This window comes from Theobroma cacao, chromosome 3, assembly GCF_053813885.1.
Source record: "Theobroma cacao isolate CCN51 chromosome 3, ASM5381388v1, whole genome shotgun sequence".
NCBI classification, from domain to species: Eukaryota; Viridiplantae; Streptophyta; class Magnoliopsida; order Malvales; family Malvaceae; genus Theobroma; species Theobroma cacao.
Window position 1 is genome coordinate 43,462,318 of NC_142641.1, and position 27,950 is coordinate 43,490,267.

At 36.7% G+C, this 27,950-nt stretch overlaps 4 protein-coding genes, 1 long non-coding RNA gene and 2 pseudogenes across 11 annotated transcripts; 1 reads left to right on the forward strand and 6 right to left on the reverse strand.

The window, feature by feature from the left end:
- Positions 1-1,774: 1,774 nt before the first annotated feature.
- Positions 1,775-6,557, reverse strand: BETA-VPE (beta vacuolar processing enzyme). Its single transcript, XM_018117356.2, has 9 exons — positions 6,336-6,557; positions 5,840-6,004; positions 4,327-4,483; positions 3,897-3,982; positions 3,608-3,807; positions 3,264-3,312; positions 2,948-3,151; positions 2,309-2,512; positions 1,775-2,221 (listed from the first exon to the last, which is right to left on the reverse strand). Exons 1-9 carry the CDS (start codon positions 6,555-6,557, stop codon positions 2,039-2,041), a joined length of 1,470 nt encoding a protein of 489 aa, XP_017972845.2. The 3' UTR covers positions 1,775-2,038.
- A 102-nt stretch (positions 6,558-6,659) lies between these two features.
- LOC108661343 (uncharacterized) lies at positions 6,660-7,343 on the forward strand. The gene is made up of 2 exons (XR_001927100.2): positions 6,660-6,799; positions 6,917-7,343. It is a non-coding gene; the product is annotated as an uncharacterized LOC108661343 (long non-coding RNA).
- Positions 7,344-7,753: 410 nt separating this feature from the next.
- Positions 7,754-10,139, reverse strand: LOC18606322 (Terpenoid synthases superfamily protein). Of its 4 annotated transcripts, none has more exons than XM_018117359.2 (2): positions 9,849-10,139; positions 7,754-8,991 (listed from the first exon to the last, which is right to left on the reverse strand). In XM_018117359.2, the coding sequence occupies exon 2, from the start codon at positions 8,932-8,934 to the stop codon at positions 8,137-8,139; it is 798 nt and encodes a 265-aa protein (XP_017972848.2). In that variant the 5' UTR covers positions 8,935-8,991; positions 9,849-10,139; the 3' UTR covers positions 7,754-8,136. The 4 variants fall into 4 exon arrangements, with proteins under 4 accessions (XP_017972848.2, XP_017972847.2, XP_007039932.2 ...); XM_018117358.2 differs by having other exon boundaries at positions 7,754-9,052; XM_007039870.3 differs by having other exon boundaries at positions 7,754-9,063.
- A 377-nt stretch (positions 10,140-10,516) lies between these two features.
- On the reverse strand, positions 10,517-13,971 carry LOC18606323 (hsp70-Hsp90 organizing protein 3-like). 2 transcript variants are annotated; one of them, XM_088804284.1, is made up of 8 exons: positions 12,912-13,971; positions 11,809-12,097; positions 11,495-11,580; positions 11,177-11,400; positions 11,020-11,086; positions 10,870-10,929; positions 10,649-10,764; positions 10,517-10,553 (listed from the first exon to the last, which is right to left on the reverse strand). In XM_088804284.1, the coding sequence occupies exons 1-7, from the start codon at positions 13,818-13,820 to the stop codon at positions 10,651-10,653; spliced, it is 1,749 nt and encodes a 582-aa protein (XP_088660410.1). In that variant the 5' UTR covers positions 13,821-13,971; the 3' UTR covers positions 10,517-10,553; positions 10,649-10,650. The 2 variants fall into 2 exon arrangements, with proteins under 2 accessions (XP_088660410.1, XP_017972844.2); XM_018117355.2 differs by having other exon boundaries at positions 10,517-10,764; positions 12,912-13,970.
- A 291-nt stretch (positions 13,972-14,262) lies between these two features.
- SCO1 (Translation elongation factor EFG/EF2 protein) lies at positions 14,263-18,440 on the reverse strand. The gene is made up of 4 exons (XM_018117354.2): positions 18,001-18,440; positions 15,896-17,310; positions 15,062-15,574; positions 14,263-14,659 (listed from the first exon to the last, which is right to left on the reverse strand). Exons 1-4 carry the CDS (start codon positions 18,254-18,256, stop codon positions 14,492-14,494), a joined length of 2,352 nt encoding a protein of 783 aa, XP_017972843.1. The 5' UTR covers positions 18,257-18,440; the 3' UTR covers positions 14,263-14,491.
- A 5,060-nt stretch (positions 18,441-23,500) lies between these two features.
- On the reverse strand, positions 23,501-24,413 carry LOC18606325 (21 kDa protein pseudogene; annotated as a pseudogene). Its single transcript, XR_016025367.1, has one exon. The product of XR_016025367.1 is annotated as a 21 kDa protein pseudogene (transcript).
- A 2,546-nt stretch (positions 24,414-26,959) lies between these two features.
- LOC18606326 (21 kDa protein pseudogene) lies at positions 26,960-27,894 on the reverse strand (annotated as a pseudogene). Its single transcript, XR_016025148.1, has one exon. The product of XR_016025148.1 is annotated as a 21 kDa protein pseudogene (transcript).
- Between the last annotated feature and the right edge of the window lie 56 nt (positions 27,895-27,950).

Below are 27,950 nucleotides of genomic sequence, written 5' to 3' on the forward strand. Positions count from 1 at the left end.
TTAAAGAGTATGAGTTTGAATCTCCATTCTATCTAAAAAAATCACCAAAGAGAGACTCAAACCATTTATCCTATCATTACTAATTACTTAAATTGACTATTATCTTGAATTATTCAAGTTTAATGGTTGAAACTTCTGCATACTTTGAATATGTTTCTGTTCTTTCATACTTGGAAGAACTACTATAATATAAATATATATATATATATATATAAATTAAGTGCAAGTATGTGGAAAGTTTATCCAAGTTAGAATTTGTCCCACGAATTGTGAAAATCAAAGTGGGGTTTCAATATCTCAGTGTGCGTGACAAGTGTCACGAGTCCATTTCATTTAAGTCAATTATGATGAATTCTCTTCTATATTCGGACTCTGCGTATAGATGGAATATAAGAGAATATAAAGCTACAATTGAAACTTTTTCTTTCTTCCTTTTTTATTAATTATTTTTTGTCAAATCGCTCGTTTAAATAACGAAATTAATCTTAAATGTAAACTATTTAATAAAAATAAAATTTTTAAATATTAGAGACCAAATTAAATTCAAGTAGCACATGTATATTTAACTTATTATATAAATATAATGCTCTTTGTAAATTCTTATAATCTCCTGAAATCGGTTGATTACTTATTGAATACTTTTTATCTTATTTAATGTGATTGCAAAATCTTTAAATCAATATCATCATCTAAAAGATTTACAGTTTAAAATATGATCTTATGCGTTATAATTAGATGCGCTTGTTGTCATTGCTAAAATACGAGGGACAAGCCTAGAATGCCCCTTAAGGCAGCGATGAGTGGGTCAACGATCAAAGAAACTGGAGCTCAAAGACTAGAATTTCCAAACCCCCTTAACCATATGGGTGCTTAACTATTTAAAATACAGGGCCAGATTTTGGTAAGCTTGCAAGTATGGCAGCAACTCTAGGTCCCCTTTGATTAACGTTGAAATCATTTTTTGGTCCCCTATCTCCTTCTGTGTAGAACATAGAGAGAAATATAGGAGAAAGCAAGGAAAGCCTTATTTGCCAGTTGTCCAGAACTTAAAAGAATAACATCAAGTGATCATAGACATGAGAGATTGGGGGACCAAAGTCCACTAGTAGAGGTGAAAGAGGCAATAACGTGGCTATAGCCTTAACCTATAATTCAGGCCTCTCCCTCTATCCTGCTAGGTCTTCGCTACTCGATCGTTATTGTCATAATTGATCTTAACTTGGTCCATATAAATGAGAACCTCAAAGTATGTGACCCCAACTTGGCCCCAATTTGGGCCGTTACAGATCCCATACCCCCATCTCTTTCACCTTGTTTCTGGATATTCACCAGCATAAACGTTAAACAAGTATGGATCCACAAGGCCGAATTTCTGCCTTACCTCGTTAAACCGTTAAAATTTAAGTCCCTAACCAAAATTCCCCACTAGTCCAACTAGACCATAAAGTAGAAAAAGACTCCTAATCTTGGTTTATTCCGACTTCACCCCTCATGGCCGAGGTAAGCTGGGTGAGGCGAGGCTATAGATGTGGATTCACCCAATACCTAGTCCATTTTTTACTTTCAGACTGGCTTATCTTTGGAAGTTGAAGTTCAGTTCTCAATTAGCAAAGTTTGGACGTCAACATGCCCATGGACCCAAATTTTGGCAATTCCGATCACGGAGAGCTTCCCTCAATGCTTAAGCCCAAGGCTCAGCTGCCCAAGCCCAAGCTATCACAGGCCTCCTCTTGTCTTTGAAGAGAAGGAACTCACCCTGTGGCCATAGACTATGTTTTATAAATTACGGCTACTACTTTTATTAGTGCTACTATTTTGTATTCAATGTACATTAATATCAATTAATACGGTAAAAGAGTTCTTTCTGTTTACCTTGCTTTACCTACTTATGCATAAGCTTCATCTCTAAACAACTGCTAGGTAGCTACAATCATATATGCAGGAGAGAAGTGCAACTAGCAGAAATCCAAACATATAACACTAATTTTGGAAGATTCAGATATAATGGTAGCAAGTCCTTTGTGCATATTTTCCACAATCAAGCGCTATAGCCTTGATTTGAGGGATGCCACTGCCTTGTATCATGGCCGCTGCATGCAGCAACACAAGCTTGCTCCATTAAGGATTGGGAAACACCACTGTTGCAAAGGTTGGCGAATGCCCGCATGTGTTTCATGCCGTATTGGGTTAGTAACCCACAGTGTGTTTCAAACAAGCGAACCTGGAATGAAAGGTTTGGTTATGACCAACGAAGAAAGGAGACTAATTCAATTTTGAGAAGACAGTTAAGAGGAAAAGGGACTGATACCATGGATTTCAAGCACTGCCAGTCATCAACAAGGGGCAAACCAGGTTCCCTGACAGAGTTGAGAACGCCAGAACCTTTTGCTGGTCCATACAAGAGTGTTCCAATCAAGTCAATGCTGCCATCCAAATGGATCCTATGTCTGATAGTCTCAGTAATCTGTCTGAGTATTTCTGTCTTCTTTGATCCAGCTTCTGAATTTTTGTACTGTATAACAAATAAAATGACCAACATGGATATCAAGTTCAATGAGATATTATTTTGTAATTTAAACAAGGGACGTAATTTAAACAAGGGACTGAATTTCAGTACTAGTCAAGAAAGTGTTTCCGATATTATTTTGTAATTTAAACAAGGGACTGAATTTCAGTACTAGTCAAGAAAGTGTTTCCTCCTTTTATTTACTCTTCTAAATAGCTAGCCTTGTTAGGAAATGAGGGCTTCTGATTAGTCAGTTTAAGAATGCAAATCTCTTTTTGAGTTTTGATGAAACAACAAAGTCCAATTACAAATTTCATAGAACGATTTATAAGAGATTTAGCCAAGCAAAACTTCACTTAGGTATAAGGAGAAGTACAAAGATCCAATGCAATGTGACATTCTATGGTTAGAGGCTGAGAAAAGAATAGAGCCCAAGCTCACCATATGCCATAAAAAAAGAATATCTGCATCTCTCTGGTTAACAGCTTCCATGTGGGTCAATTCATTTGGAGGAAAGTTTTCGCTAGAAGGATCAAAACCTTGATACGAACAAAGCTTTTCAGCTTTAATGCTTGCATTCCCGTATTCCATCACATGCGATCCGCCTAAAGTGTAAGAGTTGAAATTGGAAGTCCGTTCCCTTACCTGCATAATGAGAATTCAAGAATTTCGTACGATAGTATTTTCCACTAAAGAGTTCAGCTAACCATAAGTGAGAAAACAACTCCAAAATTTGCTGAAAATTTGTTATGCTTACGGTTTCATACTGTTGCTTTACAGTTTCCCTCTTCAGATTGTGAGTTTCACTGCAGATCATAAGAGTATAAAAGAGCTAATGAGCACAACTCATTTGAGACACTAACTGAAATAAAACATCTACTACTGGTAATAATACCTACTTTGAGATCAAGATTCTTATATCATAACCGGAAAAGTGCTTTCCTCAAAAAACTAGATAAGGGAAAAATAGTTGGAACTGTGACAAAAACACATTCAACTAGAAAATCCCATGAATGTAAAGATCAAACAGCTTGTTACTAATCGCCTTTATTGAAGCTGATTTGTGATCTGAAAAAAGTTCAAAGGAGAGTAACCACATACCTGTCCTCCATCCAAGCCACACTGTACAAATCTCCTAAACAAGTGGTATACTCTGGAGGAGGAGAAGGTTCCATCCCAGGACAATAAGTTCCCCAACTACTCTCTTGCGCATTCGATGCTGTTGTTACATAAATGTTAAGATCTTTGGGCATTATGCCTTCAAAGACACTCCCACTTTCACAAGCTTCTACATATATAACCTGGTGGCATCAGAAATGCAATGTAAAAGATCATGGAATATGTCCAAGCGCAGAGCCCGAGTAATTTTGGAGTTAAGAAGATCTCTTACCATCTCTTTGTAGCTTCCCGCTGCATGTTTCTTCTTCAAGACATCAAGAAAATCCATTGCATACAGAAATGGCAAATTTGGCATCCCTAGAATCAAATATCAAATCAATTAGACCTTTAAGGCTTTTTTAACTCCTTTGGTGGGTATTTTTACATGCATCTTAAGTCTATGTTCTCAAGGACAAATATTAAACGGAGTTCAGATACAGCTTGGGATTTTATATAATCAGCTGCGATGGTACTACTAGTTTCATACAGAAGGTTATTTTAATATCATATATGCCAATCACAATTCTTGTATTTCAGCAAAGTTAGCAGAAGCTTGCCTCTCTTTTTAAACTTCTCATGGCGATTAGGTCTTATTTGGTTGAAACAAGTGGCTAGACGGAGTATATATAAATGATGCAGCACAAACAAAGTCTTTAACATACCAAGAACTCCAGGGCCTCCATGGTCTGAGTAGAATAGAAATATTCTATCATTGGGTTTGCTATCAACAACCTTTCCACTTCCTCCACTCAGAGCACTTTTATTACCAAGAAGTACTGCATACAGATTTGCTGCGGTAACATGCACACCCGTGTAATCCTAACATTATGATCCCATCAATACGGTCAATATGGTTATATTACAGTAAATTCAAATGATCAAATTTACAACCTTAAGCTCATCTATTAAAGCTTCCCCACTAAGTTAGAACATGCCTCACAAGTAAAAAGGTGACAAAACCTATTGATGATCAATGTATTTTGATCAGCCACCTAGTTGGTAACTTCTGGATTTCAGAAAGAGCTATTGTTCTGGACCTAATGAAGTGTGAATCCTCAGATAAGATGGTTGAAAACATCCACGTGAATTCAGGATTAAATAATAAATTCCAGGTTACTCAAACAAGAGATCCATCCAAGTAGCTAATCATTAGTCAAAATTAATTTGTAATCATTAATCATTTTATTTTCTTAGATTTAACATGGGTAGAACTTTGAGAAGGAGGCGAAGGGAAAGAGTGAGGCAGGCGGGGGAGCCACAAACAAGCACATACATAAAACAGAAGGAAATCACAAATCTACAAGCATCAAGTCATTTACAGGGCACTATTAGCCGGCTTTACAAGTAAATTTCATGTTCTCATTCTTATCCTTTGTCAGCTATTTTCCTTTGGAATTTTTTAACTAACAGCAGGCTTAAACATCAATTCTCTCTATCTGAAATGTCTTCTTCCCTTTGTTTTTTGGCAAAAGTTTACTGTTCCTGTCCAATTATAGTAGCTTTTTTTATGCAACCACTTTGGGGAGAGTGACATTAGATTGTTCATCCCTATGTTAATAAATTTTATGTGCAAGTCTACAAATAAATGACACCCATTATAATTAAATTAGGTCCTAGGATTACATCCATTAATCTAACCACTATATTTCAAAAGCAGCAATAATGACAAAAGGTCCACTCATTTTTATCACAATCAAAGTGGCCCATAACTATCAAATTGATGTCAGACGACATGAAAAGCAACCAAACAGCTCACAACACCACTAATCATGATTAGATTAATTTTATAAACTGAAACAGTTCGATTATGCTAAACAAATCTATGATCCCTATATTTTACAGGTATATGCCACAGATATTTTTCTCATTTTTTGCATAAATTATCTGCCTGTCCCTTCAGATTTTTTTCTTATTTTATACAACAAAATTCCTGCCCGTAAAACTTAAATGCTTGAGTCATCTCAACTCAAGTAAACCTCAAATTTCTTGATCATTCCTAATCCAAGTAAAACCCTGGATGCTCAAGTCATCCTTAGCAAATCAAGTGTACTAGATAATGAATCTAAGAGCTTAAGATTAAGTTTGGTACGATAGAGACTGAAGAGAATGCCCACATACCAAGATATTATCTAAACTGGCCCCTTTATTATTGTTGAGTGAAAGGATTGTTATTACCTTAGGCACGCCAGCATAAACATCATCGCCTTTGGGATGGTTGATGATGACTCCTGGCCTCGGATTCAGCTTATGCATGGCTATGTCATCGTACATAAACACCACTATGTTCTCTTCCTTCAATCCTCCTTTCCTTAACAGCTGATAGGCGTGGCATACATCAGCCTGTCCTTGCACCCAAAAAAGGTTTATGTCCCATTTAGACAAAACTAACCAGTGTTATTACACATTTAACATACAGTACCACTACGCCCATCACTAAGGGAAAAAAATAGTAAAGATTTGAAAACACTAGTATATCTTTTTGCCAAGGAGAGAGAGAGAAGAAGAAGTGAAAAAGGAAAGAATTCAAGAAAGCAAAGAGAATTTTTAATTCCTCATAGTGCAGATTTATTTTAAAAGAAAAAATGAAAGCATGTAAGGCTGGTGCTTGATCCTTTTGTCAGTCCATAGAAAAGAATTCAAACCTTATTATAAGTTGATACTAATGCTTTACCTGATGCCTGTAATTAGCATAGCCAGATGAACCAGCCACCAGAACAGCCCATCTTGTTCCAAGTTGCTGATCATCTACATCTTGCGGTTCATCTATGTCTGTAGACAGCCGGATTCCAGACTCCCACTGATTCAACCGGGCGGCTCGTCCTGCTTCAAAAAGTAATAATAACACTAGAAGTAAAGATAGGTACTTGATGAAAACCGAATCTTGTTTTGCCATGGATATTACAAGTAAATAGTGAATCCAGTTCAAGAAAGCCGTGAACAAGTAAGAGGAGAAGGAAACGAAAGGAAGTGGAAACTGATGCTTGAAGGGAAAGCAGGGATGAAGAATGGAGTCCGGGAGAGAGTCTTAAAGTGAAGGTGGTAAAGCCGTGTAAGATGCCATGCAAAATAGGAGGTTGACACGTGTGGAATAGTTGCAGAACTGTGGGTCCAAAAATCTACTGCTTGAAACAAATGGTCGGTTTTGTTTTTTTTTTTTTTTTTTTTTCTATATTTGTGAAGATGCATATGCTGTTGTCTTCTGTCAGTAGTTGAATTTTCTTCTGGGCTTTACTTTCTTCTACTTCTTGTCAGGGAAAGGGTAGCAGTTTCCATGGGACTAATACTAAAAGTGATACAATGAGAAGTTAAAACTTGGTTGGATATGACTCATGTTAAAAAGTTTCCCCCAAATTCCGCAAGTAAAGTTTGGTCTGTTAAGATTTGTGTATCTGAGAAAAAGATTATGCAGGCAAAAAAGGTATTGTACCAGTACCAAACTCCGATTAGATCAAAGTATATGCTGCCAGATACTTTGATATTCTTCTCCTGGAAAGGAGTTTTACGGGGCTAAAAAGTGGTAATTTAAGGGAAGCTGTTACACCTCTACCTATTACGTTATGCAATTTGTCTTTCTTTAGATTAGAAATTCAGGGAAGATGTATGAAATGTGATGCTGGTCAAATAAGGCTATTGTTCAAGCCAAACAATAAATAAGTAAAGAAATAAATGATTACAATCTCGATCATCACCAAGCTGGAGTAAGCTCAGCAGCTTTGATCCTCTAGCGTTTTGAAATTTTATTCCTTTAGTCCACTGTTTTCTGTTTGTTTGTACTCTACAAATATCTGTTTTAATTAATTCTCTCTAAGTACGATTGGTCGGTTTGGACTTTTATTTGTTAGTCCGAAAGTTTTCATTACGTTGAAAATAAAAATGGTCTTTCTTTCACATTATTAGCCTAAAGAATAAATAGCCGCTTGTGGTCTTCCAATAAGCAGATCTTTTAAAATCTATTCTTCTCCTCTGATTGGAAGATTTCATCCCATTGCTTGTACAATTCTTCCGATAAAGATTAGCCTAACCATTGTCAATTATCAACTGACTATAATTCACTAATTATTCACTGTTGTTATGGGACATAAGGAGATATTGTGTAGAAGAAACAAATACAAGCTTTCTCTCACCGAAACATCTCGACATGAAATCCTTGGAAGCAAAAGTTCTACTAGTGGCAGACAAACCATTACTGCCTCTGTTCATTCACTTGGAAGACAAGTTAATCCTCCAACCTGTAAATTGCATACGCTAAGCCATCTATGATTATTAAACTTCCAAATGATATCACGTAAGAGAGTTTTAGAATCATGCCAAATAAGTCATAAAGGAGCACAAAGTTAGCTTTTAACATGTTTCATGGGGACACCCAATCCCCTTATTGTGAAAGAACAAATACAACAAAGCTCTTGCTTCTGGTTTCCTTTGCCGCCTGCTGAAAAGTTATCCACGCAACAGACACGGTAAAGATAGAAGTTTCAATATTTGCCCCGCCATGAATACCACTTCAATTTCAATTGGAACGACAGTGGAGGTTTACCCAGAATCCCTCTTGCTAACCTTGAATCAAACACATCGAACTGTACACGACTGAGGGAATCCAACAGAACTTGGGCGGGCACAGCTGGTAGAAGTGCTTTACGAGCCTCAGAGGGAACAGCGTCTGCTAATTCACGAGCTTTCAGCAAATGTGCATTGGCTGCTGATGCAATTTCAAAAACCGCATCACATAAGCCCTCACGAGAATCCAAGTGTATCTCTGATCGACCTCCCTCCTTAACTAGCAGCCCATGCTTGGCTGCCACTTTAGCTGGTATGTAAGAAAAGTGACGGTTGCGGCTAGCATGGTATGGCAGCGACTTAAGTAGCAAAAGAAGGCCACTTGCCTTACCAACATGCGATGCTGCATGGTCAACTGCAGTGGACCTGATACCACCAGCTTGAAGAGTCATGTATAGAAGAGTTGATGCTGTATTCTCTGCATATTTCTCTAAGTCCTCAATACTCTCTGGTAGGTCAGTAGCCTCTCTACTTGCATCATTGATCCGAGCTTCAACTAACCGTTTTAACCAAGCCTTGCTAATTTTACTTTCAGATATCACTGAGGAGAGGGCCTGTGCTGTTGGGTGTTCAATCAATTTGTGAGCATAAATTTTGTCAATGGCTTCTTGCCACCAGACAAGGCGCATGAGACCAATCTTGGGATCAGAAGCAACATCCATAGCTCTGGCAGTTTCAACATTGAAGGCGCGGAGTGCAAATGCAGCCTTTCGCATGTTAGGGGGAAGCTCAAGAAGGCAGAGGTAATGATGATAATCATAGCAACGCACTTGCTGTACACAGTAGGAGAAAGCTGCCCGTAAGCTACTAGAAACACCGTTCATCAAATCCCTACTGTGGTTCCCCTACAATGCATTACTACATTAATGGAAAAACCAAATAATGCTTCCAAGACAATTTCTGTAACTCCGTCGTCAACGAGTATTTTCGATTGATAAAGCAAGCTGATGAAAAATAGAGAAAGAAGATCCTAAATATTTATTTCAGATATCTCTCAAGAAGTGACCAATTTCTAAGACCAATTTCTCATTTGTCCCATAAATGCAATGATTTTAACTTTTATGTTCATAAAATTAAACTTAAAAAAGAAAAGATGAAAAGCAGCGAAGATCACAAGCTACATAAGAATAGATAAAAGCACCTTAATGCAGGCAATCTATGGCAGGTTACAAATCCAGGTAAAAGATATTGGAGTTGACTGTAAGCACTGATACAAGGTGAGCTTATTCAATTAATAAACAAATCCATTAATAGATGGATTGGGGTGGGAACTCTGTCCAGCTTAAAAACAACGGGCACCCAGAAACCAACATTGACTGTAAGCCATTTGCATCCAAAAATTTATTCCAACTTTCACAATGAAGAAGGAATTAGGGAATATGGGATTTCTGAATCTTAAACAAACTTACGCATTTAACTTTTAGCTATTGCACAGAACAAAGCAAGTATCGTAGAAACAGAGTAAATCGAGAACTGATAATTCTTAGTGTTTGAGACATTTCATCGAACGTGCTCAATGCATTAAAAAAGCTGGCACATGTTGATCCAACATTAAAACAACTGAATTCCCGATTTCATCCCTCGCAAGAAATTATAAGAGGAAAGAAAGGGGATAAACTGGAAAGCATACCGAGAGTGATCTAAGCGTTTCAAATGGAACTAGAAAGCCAGAGAAAGAACGCGGCGAGCAAAGCAAGCAGTTGTTCGTCTCGTAGGGAAGCCAGACCAACAACAGAAACGGTAGAGATTTTGGGGGAATGCGTTTTCCTTCGATAAAACGACGCCGTTGGAGAGCTTTTGAACTTTGACGACGATTAAAGCCAATTAATTTCAACTTTTAAGATGGCTTTTAACAGCCTCTTTTCCCAATTCGTTTAAATTTTCAACGCCACAAGTGTAAAAGAATAAACTACTAGTTCAATTAGTTAGTTCTTCGGACATCATAATCTTCAACTTTCATTATTCCTCAGCCCATTACGCTAAAATGCATGTTACTTGCTTATTGCTATTCACTTCAAATGCAAATTTTCGTAAAGGAAATGTAAAAATAAAACACTAAAAAACAATAAGCCAAACAAGCGTCATTAAAGTCAATTTCCGGATACCCATGCACATAAAATAAAAGACTAGACAGAACCACAATGATATTCTTCTCTGTGCTGAAGAAACTGATGAGTCCTCTGGTCACTGTTGATGATCTGCCAGGCAGTAGGGGAGAGGTCTTTTAACAACCGGAGCAAAAGCATCCAGTGACGCATAGAAGGAACATAGAAAGTCTATGAAAAAGGTTCACAGCCGAGCCAACAAGCAAACTTTTGAAAATTTCCAACTGAAACTAATAGTTTTTACAAATTAGACCATTCAAATTCACCCCGCAAAAGTACAAATTTACTAAACTGGAAAATCAAATAAGGGAAAACTCTCCCTCACATTTATCTGATCTGGACAATGCCAGCAGTGACCAGCTTTTGAATCTTGTTCATTACCATAGGGTTCTTCATGTGCTCCTGTGCCGCCTTTGGATTTTCCTGGAAATCAATCAACACCTGCCCACATCCCACTGTTTTAGTACACCATATAAACAACAAAGAATCCAAATAAAATCACATTACAAGTACTGCAACACTGAACCAATATTTTTCAGTTCTTACCTGTCTCATGACAGGATCTGAGAGAATGTTTTGAATTTCCGGATCTTGCATTGCCTTAGCCTGCAACATTACACCAATTAAAATTTACATCGGCATCCAACACGGATTTTAGAACCCATATGTAAACAAAGACATGAAAGAAATCCTAACCTGTCTTTCCTTCAACTCTTCAGGGCTCAAATCACCACGGCTTGCTTTGTTAATCTGTTGTACACATCTGCAAAATAATTGAGAGAAACAATTAATTATAAGATACTGTTGAAACAGGAACACAATACCAAAAAATCTGAAGCAGAAAGCTACACACTTTCTAGCACCATCAAGTAATTCCTGGTTATTAGGGTCATGTTTCAACCCTTCCTGGTATGTATCTAAAGCTTTTTCATACTCCTTCATGAAGAACTGAACAGCACCCTTTCTTGTGTAACCCTTGGAAAATGTTGGATCAAGCTCAATGCACTTCTCAGCATCCTTCAATCCCTCTGGCAATGCACCCAATTTCGTGTAGCATGCAGCTCTATTGCTGTATGCCTGATAAGGCCAAAATATTTTAACAGTCAATAAGATACTATATTTGTGCCTTGGTCAACCACAAACTCACATAAACAGACCAAGGCTTTCTTACCTTTGGATCTTTAGGATTTCTTCTTAATGACTCTGTATAATGCTTCACAGCCTCTGGGTACTTCTGCTGCTTGAAACATTCATTCCCTGCATATATATTTGTCCAGTCAGCTAATGAACATGATAGGGGACTACTATTTTTCTCATTCCAACACAATTATAATACATGGACTCAGACCAAACTCAAATAAACAGGAGAGCAAGATGCAGAGCAACCTAGGAAATATCAGTGACAAGATACAGCATAACATAGTAAAGAAACTTAAAGTACATGACAGTGCCGGCAAAAACTAAACAGAAACGAATAAAGAATACCTTTTTCACGCTCCTCATCAGCTATCTTTGGATCAAAATACTCTTGTTGCTCTAAATCCTTCTTTGCTTTTTCTGCATCATTTAGTTTCTTCAATGTTTCAGGGTTGCGATGCTCTGTAAGGGCTTTCTGGAAAGTCTCAATAGCTGATTCATAATCTTTTGAGCATTTCGCCATTTTCACCAAAGCAGTTCCCTTCCTAGTCAAAGCTCTTGCTACCATCTTAAAGTCTGATCTAAGCTCTCTACCTCTTTCAACAGCCTTGTCACAATCCTTAATGCAGTCCTCATACTGCATTTAACAAGGATGTTAGGCAAAGAAAAAGGGCAGTGCAGTTAGATATACATAAAATCCATTGTAAACTATAACCCCTATACATAAAATCCAAGAACATATACACTAAATCACATGATGTTGACTGAAAAATTATCTCTCCTATTAGGTCCAGTGGAAAAAAGGGGAGCCAGAATATAATTGGCATAATGAGTTCACAACCATCCACACCCAAAAATTTCAACCTAACATAAATGGTATTGGTAGGAAAGAAGACGAGGTTAGGAAAAATCAACTAAATAACTCCATTTCCTTTGGAGGAAATAACTAGGCTTTTCCCTACAATCCTCCCGCTGTCGTCTTTTCAAGAAGAAAGCAACATGTGTTTGTGCTGTAAATAAGCTTATAAAACCAACATAATTAAGCAAATGACATACATTCTAAACGATTAGTAAGGCCTCATAGAACACTCACAGTCATACCATCATACTCCGCAATCATGCCAACATGACATTCACAGATGTACTTTCATAAGCAGGGCTCTATCATAGAACTATTATTAGAAAGATTCTAAAAAACAGGGCTCCATCTTAAAGCAAAAGCGACCTGACATTCAAAATCATTCTAAAAAAATTGTGGTCATTATTATTTTATACCAACATGAAATTAGCATTATGCCACCTAAATTTTGAGTTCAACTAAAAAGCAACTATAAAAACATATAATCAGCCAACAATTTCATCTTTTCATATGTTATAAATTTCATACCAATAACTAAATTAAAACAAGTAAAATTTCTAACTTATAAACAAATTAAAATAAATAACCATACCTTGCCCATCTCCAAATAAACAGCAGCTCGATTGGTGAGGTACGAAATATCCTCGTCATCAAGCTCCATTGCTTTCGTGTAATGCTGAATAGCCGTCTCGAAGTCTTTCTTCTTATATGCAGCATTTCCAGCCTCCTTCTCCTTTAAAGCTTTCTCCTTCTTCTCTTTTTTCTCCTTCTCCTCTTCTGTAATTTCCATCGGTTCTGGTTCAGGCTCAGGCTCTGGCTTCTTCACCTCCTCTTTAGCCGGCTGTGAAGGCGGTGGAGGACGTGGTGAATCCGCCTCTGGAATTTCCATGTCATCCCCAGCACCATGCGCCTTAAACTTAACATTTAACAAAGCCCCCAAAGCTTGCATAACTCTCTGATCTTTTAAATGCTCGTTCAATTTGCTAGGATTTCTCTGAATCTCCTGCATCGCCTTAACAAAATCCGGCTGCTGTAAATAAACCCTGGTTGTCGGATCCGCCGTCAACTTCGCCCACATCTCCGGCCCCTGAAAAGCATCACCAAATGGGCTAGGTGGCGGCGCTGCCCTAGCTCGGGAAGCCGAAGCCGTCGCCGCCGACTGAGCATCAGCCAAGCCGGATTTTAAGGCTTCATTACTAGGATCGATCTCAAGACCCTTTTTATAGGCTGAAACGGCATCTTGGTATTGGTGTAAACCTAAGTGAGCCGCGCCGAGCCGGCTGTAACCTTTCGACCAGTCCGGTTTAAGGTCCACAGTTTTTTTGGCGTCGGATAATGCGGCATCGTATTGATGAAGAGAAGCGCAAGCGGCGGATCGGTTAGAGTAAAGGACGTGGTTCGTCGGGGCAAGGTTTATAGCTTCGGTGAAGTGTTTGATTGCGGTGTTGAAATCGCCGGAAGAAAAGGCGGCGTTGCCTTTAGCTTTGGCTTCGTCGGCCATCTTATAGGAATTTGTGGGCTTCTATTTGCTTGGAGGGACGATTTGGATTTCGGGGGTTTTGGGTATTTTAGAGTGAAGGAAAGTATTAGAGCAAGGGATATAAAGGAAGCTAAGTTAAGAGGAGGAGACCAGAGACTTCTGGTGGTTCTGGAAGCTTCTTCGGCATTTGTGTAGGCTGCGTGGATTACGGGTTGTTTGGTCATAGATTTATTCTTTTCTCCAATTACCTAACATTGTGTTTGGGCGTATTATAAGAAGATTTGATTGCTTTGGGTTGACGCCTTTGGGCATTTTTTATGTATTTTTTTTCTCCAATGATTTTGTCCCTGCTTAACTCTACATCCTTGATAAAAGCGACAACCTACCTCAAATTTTCGCAAAACTTTACACTGAATAGACTAATTAGAACTTTTAAGTTCATGGAACAGAACCAGATAATTCCTTCCTTTGCAAATTCTGATTTATAGAGCATTCACAATTTCGAAGAGAAGAGCCCAGAGCAGAGTGCTTGTGCTTCAGAATGCTGTTGCAAGTTTATATCTCAAACTAAGACATGAATATTAGAATTTATAAAAAAAAAATGGGAAAAGAAGGGTAATGTTGCGCTTTTTAAATTATGGAGTGAACAAAAATATTGTGTTCCTGGTTGTTGGGACCCCAGGAAAACCAAATCAAGCGGCAACTTCTTGCCCTTTTGAGGCAAGCTCGTTCTGGATGTGTTGAGGGACAACGTCAAACTTGGCTAATTGCATGGTGTAGGATGCACGACCTTTTGTCATTCCCCGGAGAGTGCTAACATACTGGAACATCTCCGCAAGCGGAACAAGGGCGTCAACCACCTGCAGTTATCCAACAGCAAGCCGTGAACGATAAGACTAAAAGAAGAGTTATTTACCATCCCTAATCCAAAAGCAATGCCAGAGGAAACTTCCATTTGGAAAATCCAAGAGAACACTACGGTGCGTACTTCAATTAACATGTAGTTCGTGTTCTCATTGGTAGTACTAGCAAAGTAGTCTAGTGGATCTTTCCTAAGAATCGTCAGATTACACAAAGGAACAATTCATACTCCTATTTTCCCATTTTTTTTCTATTGGCAACATATATGCACATCATGACTATAGAACAATTATATTTTCATTCTGATACAAAGTTTGAATGGTTTAGATACGAAAATGGGCTGGTGCTGACAAATTTGAATGCAACAACTTAACAAGAAAGAACTTGGTAATGTGGCATACCTTGAGCCCACCGGGCTTATCACCAAAGCTGTTAATCTGGCCTCTCCTTGAGTTGAGATCACCAATCACATCACCCAAGTGTTCTTCAGGTGTGACAACCTCAACTTTCATTATAGGTTCAAGCATCCTTGGGCCAGCCTTCCTAATCCCCTCTCTGAAGGCTCCTCTGGCTGCCAGCTGAAATGCCAAGACACTTGAATCAACATCGTGGTAAGAACCATCTACTAGCACGGCACGTACATCAACAACAGGAAAGCCGGCAAGTACACCATTATTCATACACTCCTCCAGTCCCTTCATGACTCCAGGAATATATTCTTTTGGCACTGCTCCTCCCTTGATTTCACTCTTGAACTCATATCCACTACCCGCCTCCATGGGCTCAAAACGTACAGTAATATCAGCAAACTGCCCTTGTCCACCTGACTGTTTCTTATGCACATACTTTACTTCTGAAACTTTAGAAATGCTTTCACGGTAATTTACTTGGGGTGCACCAACATTAGCTTCTACCTACATACACCAAGAAACCAAATTTATGACAATTAGTTTACTTTAACTGAATACCTAGGTAAAAATGATTGGGGGGAAGAAGATGAGCTGATTCTACTTAGGACAACTTCATCACACACAGACACTCTCCCCCACATACAGAGACAAGATAATGAGAATAGATCCAATTGTGCAAACGGTAATCTCCAAACAAATCAAAGGGATACCATGCATGCAGATTTACTTAACATTTATGCATCAGTACAGTTATTAAATGCACACACAGTTGAGCTGAATGATCAAGAGTATTAATATGTTTCACAATTAGATGTTGATACAAACCTTGAACTCTCTCTTCAGACGATCAACAATAATCTCTAGATGCAGTTCTCCCATTCCTTCAATTACAGTCTGGTTTATCTCTTCATCCCGTGAGAAGTGGAAAGAAGGGTCTTCTTGGGCAAGCTTGATCAAACCAGTAGCCATTTTATCAACGTCAGCTTTAGTCTTGGGTTCAATAGCAACCTTAATAACAGGATCAGGGAAGTCCATCCGTTCAAGGACAATGGGATGGTCAGGATCGCAAAGAGTTTCACCTGTAATGGTATCTTTTAGACCTGCAAGAGCAACAATATCACCAGCCATAGCGACCTTAACATCCTCTCTACTGTTGGCATGCATTTCCAAAAGTCTACCAATTCTCTCTTTCTTTCCTTTGTTTGCATTCAACGCATAAGATCCTGCAGAAAGCTTCCCAGCATACACCCTGACAAACGTAAGGGACCCCACAAATGGATCAGTCATGATCTTGAAAGCTAGTCCAGAAAATGGTACATCATCACTTGCTTTCCTTTCAATTGTCACTTCAGGGTTCTCAGGATCAGTTCCCTTCATTGCTGGCAAGTCAAGAGGTGAAGGCAAGTAATCCATGACAGCATCAAGTAATGGCTGAACCCCCTTGTTTTTGAAAGCTGAGCCACATAATACTGGAACAAAACTGCTTCCAATGGTGCCTTTCCTAATTAATTTCTTAATGGTTTCCTCATCAGGTTCAACACCTTCAAGATAGTTCTCCATAGCTTGATCATCTAATTCAACTAAAGTTTCTATCATCTGTGACCGGTACTCTTCAGCCAACTCCTGAAGATTAGCTGGAATATCATCATAAACAAACTTTGCACCCAATTCTTCCCCTGACCAAAGCACAGCTTGCATCTTTACAAGGTCAACCACTCCTTGAAAATTGTCTTCTGCACCAACTGGCAGTTGAATCACAAGCGGTTTAGCACCCAAATTTGTCACTATCATGTCTCTTGTCCGGAAAAAGTTTGCTCCTAGACGATCCATCTTATTGACAAAGCAAATTCTGGGTACTCCATACTTATCAGCTTGCCTCCACACAGTTTCAGATTGTGGTTCAACACCAGCAACACTGTCAAACAAGCATATAGCTCCATCTAAAACCCTGAGAGCTCGCTCAACTTCAAGTGTGAAGTCAACATGGCCAGGGGTATCAATAATATTAATTCGGTGGTTTTTCCAAAATGTCGTTGTAGCAGCTGACGTTATTGTAATACCTCTTTCCTGCTCTTGCTCCATCCAGTCCATTGTAGCAGTACCCTCATGAACCTCACCAATTTTATAGTTTCTTCCTGTGTAGTATAGAATACGCTCAGTTGTTGTTGTCTTTCCTGCATCTATGTGAGCCATAATTCCAATATTACGATAATCTTTCAATGGTACTGCACGCTTTGTCTCTGCAAAGCAACAAAAAAGATATTCAGCTGAGTGTTAGCAAAGTAGCAAGAAATTTGTCCTAACATATGGAGCCTACTGTTCTCTTTTGATTGTCTCTTAGAACTTAGGAGGTTCCTAGGGGAGAATGCGCCTGACCTTATAATAAAAATCCAGAGTATTTGCTTATGCTTCTTAAAAGAAAAATTATCAGCCATTTCATTGATGTGCCTGGGCATTTGAAAAAAGTAAAAAATCTACATTGATATACTTTTTCACCATATATTTTGGTTGAAGCTAAAACTTGGAAGTAAATTCATTGTAAAAGAAGAACCGTTTTCTTCATTAATGCTACCCAAAACCAAAATTTTGATTAAGTGACCACGTTATTTTATGTTAATTATGAATAATATCAGTTAGGGACAATTAAAATTTTGAAAATGCAACTCTCTCTGAGTGTCAGATGAACCGGAAATTAGCCTACACCAGCAACTATACCAAAAATCCAAATCTCCAATTGCCAAAGAATGAGAGAACTAAACTAAAGCTGAAAGAAACGAAAACCCAGGCGTAAAATATTCAAAGCATAACAATCCCAATTACGAGAACAACAAATTACCGCATAAAATGAACAAGTTCAACCACATAACTTATATATACTACAGAAAACAAGAAAAAAAAAAGCAAGAAACAGAGAAATAAAGCATATTTACCTTCAGCGGCCATAGCGAAGACAGAGAAGTTCCTTCTCTTGCCCTGTTGGTGACGTGAAATAGGAAGTCTTGAGCCAATTCGGACACTTCCCAAGAAATGAGAGAGAGAAGAGGAAACTGAGGAAGAAGAAGCTCGAGGAGGCAGACCCAGAAAACGAGTTGGAGAAGATAGAGGAGTTGGTCTCCTTTGAGAACCATTTAGATTACAAACTGTAGAACTCGAACCCGTTATCCTTAGCGCTGTCTCAGCTGCCATTTTTCTTCTTTTACTGGTTCTCAGTTCTCACTCTGCTTCTCTCTGTTTTCTCTTCTTCTTTATTTCTACCGGATATATGGCTTTGGGTCGGTGTTTTCCTTCGTGTGTGGTTAGGGATAACGATAACTAAGAGGTTCTCACGAGTTTTAGCTTTGATTGGGCTGTTCTTTTCTCTACTTCTGTTTTGATCATTTTCCTTCGAACTGCTCTTTCATTTCTTTTTTTGTCTTTTGCAATAATTTCTTTTTCATTTTTTTTTTGTTTATGGACCAAAAAATTAGAGAAAATTACATGTCTTAATAAGTTTGCCATCAAGCATGACTATAAATAACCAAAAAAGCCTTCTCTATACTGTATTTAATAATTCATTATATAATTTATTTGTTTTGGTAGATAGGTAATGATATATTATAAAAGAAAAAAAAGTCATTCAACCTCTCCAAGGAATTTCTTAATCATGTCTTCTAAAATTTCAACTTTTAATTTGTGAATCATAATAGAATTCCAATCATTTATGTTTGTGGAAAAATATGTGCAATTTGCCTTACTACAAAAAACAAAGACATCAAATTCATAAAAATTTATATTTCATATGCTACCATCATGAAAATTTATAGGCATTTTTCTCACTGAAAATACAGGCATGAGGGATAAAGTCTTAGGTTTGGATGGTAGCTAAAATGTAAAAGGAAAGAAGATTGTCAATAGCACTTAAAGATTAAAGTTGAATTAATAAATTAAAAATTAAATTATCGTGTGAACATTTGATTAAATAATAAATATATATTTTATTAAAAAATTTAAGTTCAAATCTCTCATTCTCTTCATTAAAAAATAAAAAAACAAATTCTACATGTTAAAAATTGATGAAAAATATTAACTCTTTATGATCTCAAATTTTTGGGCATTGGAGCTCTTTGCAAATAGATCAAGGCAGCTTGAAACGTCAAAATCTCCTAAATGAAAATACCTTTCCCATCCAAAATAATAACAGACGAGGCAGTTGTGTAAAAGATGTGAGTTATTGGGGGCAAAAGTGTTCAAAACTCGAAATAACAAAACGACGTCCAGTTTGCAATTCTAAGGTTGAAAAACAACGGCAGTGAAGGTGCCACCTGAGTTAGAAATTGTATATCCGCATATTCTGGGATGGTGGGGTAGGGGTTCCCCCGTGGCCTCCTCTGAGCCAATCCAATTGTTTGAAGTTTGGATCATCCACACGTGTCCACTAACTCGCACTAGTCAACATTCTTTCTTCCCCTTTTTTCCTTTTCTTTTGTCAATATTAAAAGAAAATTTTTGGGTTCCGTTCCTAGTTTTTACGGGCTGGGCTCTTCCGGCTCCTCTAAACATATCAATTGTTTAAAAGGGGGAAAATAGAGACAATTTTAAAACACAAAACATTATACAAATAGATATTAGAAAGGAACACTCCAAGCCTCAAGAAAATGAATATCTAATACTGTAATGCATATCTGATAATATAAAAACTATATCTTATTTTTGAAGTTAATATGATATGAATAAAGAATTAAATTGCTCCATCATGTATCCATTTGAAGTATGGACGACGTTAAAAAAATAACAATCATCATCTGTTATTTGTTTTATTTTTTATTATTATATATATAAAATTTGATACATATAATATAATTTTTTTTAATCATCTTCATATAAAAAATTTTAAATTCACTGTTAATTCGAAGATGTTGATGAACTTGGCAATAAGACCTTCACTCTTGCTTGCCGCTACAAAAAATCCCTCTCACAGATTCAGATGATTTGTTCGGGTTTGTAGTACCCAAACAAAGGGTCCAAACCTTAAAGGCCTAACAAGCATCAAGGCCCATTTAATTGTTTAATTTTTTGGGATGGAAATTAAGATTAAACTTGTACCTATTTTATGATTAATGTCGAATTTTTATATTATATTTTAATTTTATTGAATTTTGAAATTATATTTTTATTTTATTGATTTTTTAATAAAAAAAAATTAATAGAAATTAAGCATTTGCAAATTCAATATGAAGTTATAATATAATGATAAATTTGAGATTAATTCTCTATGCTTTTTAATTAGAAATTATAATGAATTAAGATTATCATTTACGAGAAGATCATCTAGACCGGCTAGTTAGAGAAAATTTTATTACTACTTAGTTATTATACACTTAATTAATTTCGTACTTTTCAAATAAGTAGCAAGAGAATAAGGACTCAAATTTTACTATTTAAACAAGAAATCATACATTAACTAATGAGTCAAATGCTTGAATTTAATCATTTTCTTAAGTTCAATATACAGCAATTTACATTTTTTTAATTGCAAGGTTTATCATTGCCAATAAAATTAAGATAGTATAAAAACTGTGCTTTAGGAAGCAAATCCAAGCTACTAATCATTTTATGAAAATATTTTCATTTAAAATAGGAGGAATATATATATATATAATATACTATTACTGATCTTAAAAATATTTTGTTCCTATAAATATAATGAATTGTACTATGCTTGTTATGATAAGTAACAATGTTTCTTTTTTGTATATTAAATGGCTATAAAAATGGAATCCACGCTTATTTTTTGTGATTCCCTATATGTTAAATCTATTGGAAATCCTTCTTACATTGGGTGTAATTATCCACAATTATTGGAATGAATTAATAAAAGTCTAGAACTGATTTAGGGTAAGGATTGGTTTTTTCTTCCAAGGAGCAAAAAAGGACTTCATATGATAAGAGCCCAAGTAATCCATTGCACTGCGCAATTAGGCGTAGTAGTTTGTTTTTCTCCACGAAAATGAATGGTTGATATTTAGTCCAGGCCACATGCGATCAATATCAGCCTCAGCTCTGATTCAAGGTTGTTCAACTTCAACCATGGTTTTTTACTGGCCAAAAAAAGTCATTACAAGTTACGACGCTAATGGTGGCTTGTTTGATCCTAAGAATCTATGTGGACCTCCATTGACACGTCCAAAACACAACATTTTTGTTTTTGGTAAGAGTTCAAACAGAGCAATTAGGTTCATGTGAATCCTTCGATGTTCTATTCATACACAAAGGACTTGATTCGATCACCAAAATCATTCAATCAGTTATCTCGAGCAATAATTATTTAGAACAAATTATTTGGAAATTATTAAACATAAAATTTCAATTTCAAAAGTGAACATTAAAACGAGATGCTTCATTAATTTTGATATGAAGCAATGAGTCATTTGATAACCTAACTGCCTAACTTTATAGCTACCGGAATCTGTTGAGATGGGGCCATGGTTTGGAACTCAATAAAAAAACAAAAAAGTATTCGTAGAGTGTACGACAGCAGAATGTGGCCTAACTGGCAGCAGCTTTGAGATCGTCCTTGTGGCTGGCAAAGGGCCTAGTGATGAGTAGGGTCCGTAGGGAAGGGAACTAGTTACCCTTGCAGTTTTTTATTTTTTTAAAGAAAATAAGAAACGTTATTGTCTAATCGTCCAAGAAAAATATACCTCAATTACATTATAAAACAATAAGACTCCAACCCTAATTAGAGGAGTGTCATAAACTAGAAAATTATAAAAACTAATAAAGCTTTTATTGACCACGAAATCTACAACTCTATTACCTTATCGAAAAATATGACTAATATGAGCCCTTGCAGAGTCGCATGGCATATCCAACCTTTCATTGGCCAAGCCCTTGCAGTTACTAATTGCAGATAATTAGCTTTAAGAAATGGCTTGACAGAATTTTCGATGCCTTTTAAATAATTTTTACATAATTTTAGTAACTTAAATTATTGAAAATATTTTATATATGTTTAATATTTTTCAATGATATTCAATGTGATTTCAATAATTTAAATTATTGAAATAGTACATACAACTTATTAAAATTGAAAATATTTTTATTAAAATATTAACATAAATGATTAAAAATTAATATTTTTTCATTTTAAGTATGTTTAGTAATTTTATAAATGATTTTAATAATTTAATATTATTAAATATTCATACAAATTACTGAAATTTTAAATACATTTTTAATAATTTAAGTTCTTAAAACATTGTATAAATGTCAAAATATGAATTAATTGAAAAAATAATAAATTTTCTTTTTTTTGAAAACTTAAATGCTTCATTGATAACTCAGGGAAAAGGGGATTCTTTGAAAAATACAACCAGGATCTGATTTTGGATTGCTATGACCCCTTAACCAACACAACATATCAAATCCAAAACCGGAGAACATGTGAACCAGCTGTCTTTAAGATTAGACATGACAAACAGGCATTTGAAGCAAAACATTAAACGAGGTCTATAGTCATCACAAAATACTGTCTTCTGGCGGGATTTAGTGCCTGAGGATTAAACCTTTTAAATAGAGCTTTTGGCTTGCTTTATGATAACACAGGACATCATGCCCTTTAAGCTTTCAAAGCATCAATTTTCATCAATGAAACACCGTTAAGAACTATCATGCTAACCCTCGATCATGTACAAGACATTAACATGCTAATTCAAACAGCCAGAGACTGTACATAGTGCAAGTTCGGTCTTATGTATTCTGGGCTGCAGATTGACAGAGCTGGTAATGAGTAGTTCAGACTTACCTCAACAAGAAAAGCAAATAAAACTCTGAATCTTTCGTGGCTAACGCTCCGATCAAAGAGAACTGCTTACCTCTTTCTTTATTCCATGGCCGCAAAAGCTATAAAAGCTCTGTAAGGAGGGATCCCTAACTGTTGAAGAAAACCACATTCAACACCATTTTAAATACTACTATAACTTTCATGTGGGAAAAACATACACGGATTTGGTAGTTGATTTAAAGGGTTAGGTAACGGATTAAGCATGCTGGCGTTAGATTAGAAATCAGTAAGAAAGGTGAAAGGAGGTAGTGCTCCAATAAACACCAGGCAATTTAATGGACGGATGGTTAATTTGGTGTGTCTGTTGGGCAAGGATAATGTTTCCATGTTACACTCATCAAGTCCAGGCGAAGAGTGAATCTTATAGACAAAAAATGAAAATTTTTACTGTATTACATAAGCCTTTGTTTTACGATGTCAACTGAACAACTTCAAACCTTTATAATTTTTATCCTAAAATGTAATTAAATACTTACTGTAACTTATTTGTGCGAAAGGGATTTTATACTTGAAAAAGACAGTAAAATGATGTGAACAGGTAGCAGCAGAAGAGCAGTGACAAGCAACAACACTTTCATCTATAATCTGTTGCCAAAATGAAGAGCATATTAATGGATTTAAACATCAATATTCAGTATTAGTATTTACATTCTGACAGAATAAGCACGGATACCAAACTCAATAGTTAATACACCTGTTTTCCCAAATCCCAAAGTAAAAAGACTAAAACCAAGATTTTGCATAACAAAAGTACTAAGCTAGTAAAACATATATAGGAAATGCATATAGAACATCTACACTAGTCTAAAGTTGATCACGGGTTCTGTACAGCAGCTGCATAGCTGTTGACAAAAGCCAAGGCATTGCTTGTCATATGTGCAACTTTAACAATTTGGCTCCTCACAGAGTTTTTAACGTTCCCATTCATGGCTTTACCAGAGAAGCCATCCATGCAGGTATGCTCACCAGTCAAAGCTGCGCTCACCCATGTTTCTATATCATTCATTTGGAGACCAAAATTTTTGCCTCCAGGCTGATCCATTTCACCAACTGACCTCTGGAGCTCGTACACCGAGTCCCTTAGTTCTTCCATGCAATCGCTCAGGGCTTCAGCCTCTCTAGGCTTCATGCCCTGGCTTTTGGATCGTTTTATCATCATTGTGGAAGCGGAACGAGTGGCATTAAGTGTCACGGAGAGGGCCGTACTGGCTAATAACTTGGGACTGGCTTGGATTTCGCTTGCGTAGCTAGAGAGGGTCGCGAAACACAAGTCAGGATAGACTGTGCTACTGCAAGAGGTTTTGATGAATTGGGTGTTGGCTTCCTTACTAAGATTTGTTCTAGCTGCTAAGCATGAGTTCAGATGAATTGTTAACTGAAAGACGGCGGCAAGAACAGTTATTGAAGCGTACAAACTTGCCATACCTTTCTCTCCTTTTACCTCCCTTTCTCTCGGTAGAAGTAGTCAAGTAGAAGTGCTGGGAATTGGATGCGCCTTTGGGGGAAAACAGGTTATGTCAATTTATAGAAAAGGCTCGTGCCTCTGGTATGCCACATGCAGAGCTTGGAAATAAGAAAAGGAAATTAACCAATGAGGCCAAATGTCCAATAATTTAATGTCAAATCAAGGTAGAGAATAGCAACATAAGTTTTCACCAAAAGCCTAATCCTATGAAAGCAATGGTTCACTTGAACTTAGGACCTATTAATTGGATAAATAGATTATAATTGTCTACAATATGCTTCAAACTATCCCTTACGTCCTCACATAAAAAGTACTAGTATTACATCGACTTGAAAATATATAATAATATTACTAATTAAGAATTATATACAAAATTTAGTTCTAAGTAACCACTGGCTAGTGAAGCAAAGTTAATACATTGCTTGACTTAAACAAATATAGCATAGAATTGATATAAAAGGAGACTTGCTAATTAACCGTGCATCCTTGACTCCAAAATTGATATCATGTGATTATTGATTGCTTAAATTAGTTGGATTAAATTGAAAAAAGCATTGGAGGGTCCCTAATCCTTGAATTATCAGATGGATAAGCACCACTCAATTCTCATTACTAAAAAGGAAGTGAAAAGGCAATGCGGCTTGAAAGATGCTGCTTTGCTTGCTTCGTTTATGTCACTTTCCTTTTTTATTTTTTGAAAAGTATTTCACTTTCGAATATTATTCACCAATTAGAACAACAATGCTGGTAGGGTGTCACTCTCAAACGGTTGAGTTTTCAAGATCTACCCGTCGTTAATTTTCTTTCCTTTTCTTTTTAATTTGGTAATACGTTAAATTAAATTGAGATTATTATTTACCTTTCATTATTTATGATGGAGTACCTTCAGGTGACATAACTTTTTGGATTATTGGAATTTTGAAAGAATTAATTTGAGGAAATTAAGCAGTTAGAAATGGAAGTTCTGCAAAGCAATAATGCATTATTTTCTTTTTTTTTTTTGTGAAGAATAATTTCTTGGGCTGGGGTATATAATAGAAGGTCCAAAAATCAGTCAAATCAGAAAAGAAGAGCTGCCAAGCTCTGATTCTTAGATGACTAAAACAGCAGATGAAGTATGAACCACAAATAGTTAAGCAGTTAAGAAGAAAAATCGAAAATCAACCTCTTAAAAAGTTTTCAAGATTCAATCGTGTATGGAATATTATATAGAAGACGTACATGGCATATGGTGGCTGAGTGGGCTGTTTTAAATAATGGAGTCTGTATGGCCCTTTTTCCATTAATTTAAATTTTTACCATTAGACTAGAACATCCTGGGATTCAAACCTAGAATGAGTTTAATTACAGCTCATATGATTTATTGTACATTAATTGCCCCAAATTTAATTGGATTAGCTATCAATTGGACGCGTGGCGCTTTAACAAGTGGACTTAACACTAAGAAATTTACAAAAGAAACCCATCAGTTGATGACTTGACGTTGACAAATTTCCCAAGTTTGATGTTGGTTTTTCAAATAATCCGGCCAGACCATTTAAGGATTGATGATCCTTTTTTTATTTTTGTTCTTTTTGGAAAAACAAATGTGCTGGACGGGTTTAGGTCAAGTTCGAATAACCCAAAGGAGTTCAATCATTGAAAATTAAAGTTTGAAGTAGTAAGGACTTAACAACTGGTAATTAATCCTTTATAAGCCAAATAAATCCTCTGTTTAGCTGATATTGAAAGAATGTGGCCTAGATTAAACACCAAAGTTTCATAATACCTAGAGGGGTTGATCTTCTAAGACTTGCACGACTCTTGATCTCTTCTCTCCCTCACGTGTTGCATGTTTCATGTTTGTCAATTTATCAGAAAAAAGACAGAGCTGATTACCCTTCGCTCCCTAGCTGACAAAGAGGCACAGTTTCCACGTGAAGCAGGTCGTTTTGGACCTTCTTGTTGTGATAAGTAGGACCAATGGAAACAAGTTTGCGCATGAATCTCCAGTTCGATTACTGGAAGAATTTGTTACAATCAACTTCGGTAAGAGACTTGCACATGATTTTTTTCCCAGTTGTCTTTATCAGCTGGGGGCACGTGTTTGCATGAAAAGGGAAAAATGATAAAATTTCCCAGACAGACTAGATGGTATGAAACTCATCATGACAAAGCATTACAACAATGAACTCCGGCCCTGTATTTGGCGTGTATATTCATTGTTATCTAAGCTTATCAATATCCACAGAAAATTTTTGTGTTCACCATCTAACCAATGCAGAAGCAGAACAACTGGCAATAGTTGCGACAAAGAGTACTACAAGTCCTGAATATACTATAACAATGAAACAAGCACAAAATTGGCAGCTTCTTTAAGCAAAAACAAAGCAAATAAAACCTTAATTAGCATTAAGCATTTAAGCATTAATAGCCAGAGTGTGACAGCTATTACAAGTACTCAAAACAAAGTATCTGACAGCAAAATACGAGAGAACCGTAGACTAATTCGGTGTCAAACCGGCTGTCAATGTGAGTCACCATGTTTTAAGCTAGAAACATTGGAAGAAGGTAAACAGGTAAGGCCAAAATCTAAGCAGTGTCATTTGCCTTTGTCCATATATTGTTTGCATAACATAGAATATATTTATTGATGGAAGACTGTAGTTACACCGTTTGCATCTTGACAGCTAAATAACCTTAAATAAATGTACAAACTTGCCATAGCCGTTAAATTGAACTCCATTATTCTCTGCTACATATAGCAGCCATGCTAATCGAACTCAAACACCAAATCACTTGAGGAACTATCAATCCAAAAGCTAAACAATTCGGAAAAGAAATCTGCAAATATGATTACTGACCAGACATACAATAGCATAGGAAATGAATGGTATAAGTTTTTCGAGTGACAGGTTAATTTTTGGTGCCAGCATAGCGGTTGACAAAGGCCAGGGCAATGCTTGTCATGTGTGCAACTTTCTCAATTTGGCTTCTTACAGTGGCTTTGACATCTCCATCTGTGGCATTCTCAGAGAAGCCATCCGTGCAGGTATCTTCGTCAGTCAAAGCTGCACTCACCCATGTTTCTATATCACTCATTCGGAAAGCAAAGCTTTTGCCTTCAATTTCATCTATTTCACCAATAGACCTTTTGAGTTCATCAACTGAATCACTTATTTCTTCCACACAATCCTGAAGAGCTGCAGCCTCTTGGGGCTCCAAGTCCTGGCTTTTGCTGAGTTCTGTAAGGAATTTCGAAGCAGAAAGCGTGGTGTTAAGTGTCAAGGAGAGGGACTTGCTGGCTAATATTTTGGGGCTGGCTTGGATTTCGCTTGCATAGCTAGAAAAGGTGGTGAAACACAAGTCAGGGTAGCTTGTGGCACCGCACGAAGTTTTTATGAACTCTGTATCTGTTTCAGAGCTCAGAATTTTTCTAGCTGCTATGCAAAAGTTTAGGTGAGTTGTAAACAGGATGAGGATGAGAATGGCTGCTATTGAAAAGTATGAACTTGCCATTTTTCTTCTCTCTTTCTGCAGAAAAGCTTGAGAGATTGATAATTCTTGGTAAAGATAGGGATCTTAATTTATAGAAAAAGCTCATGGCTGTGGTT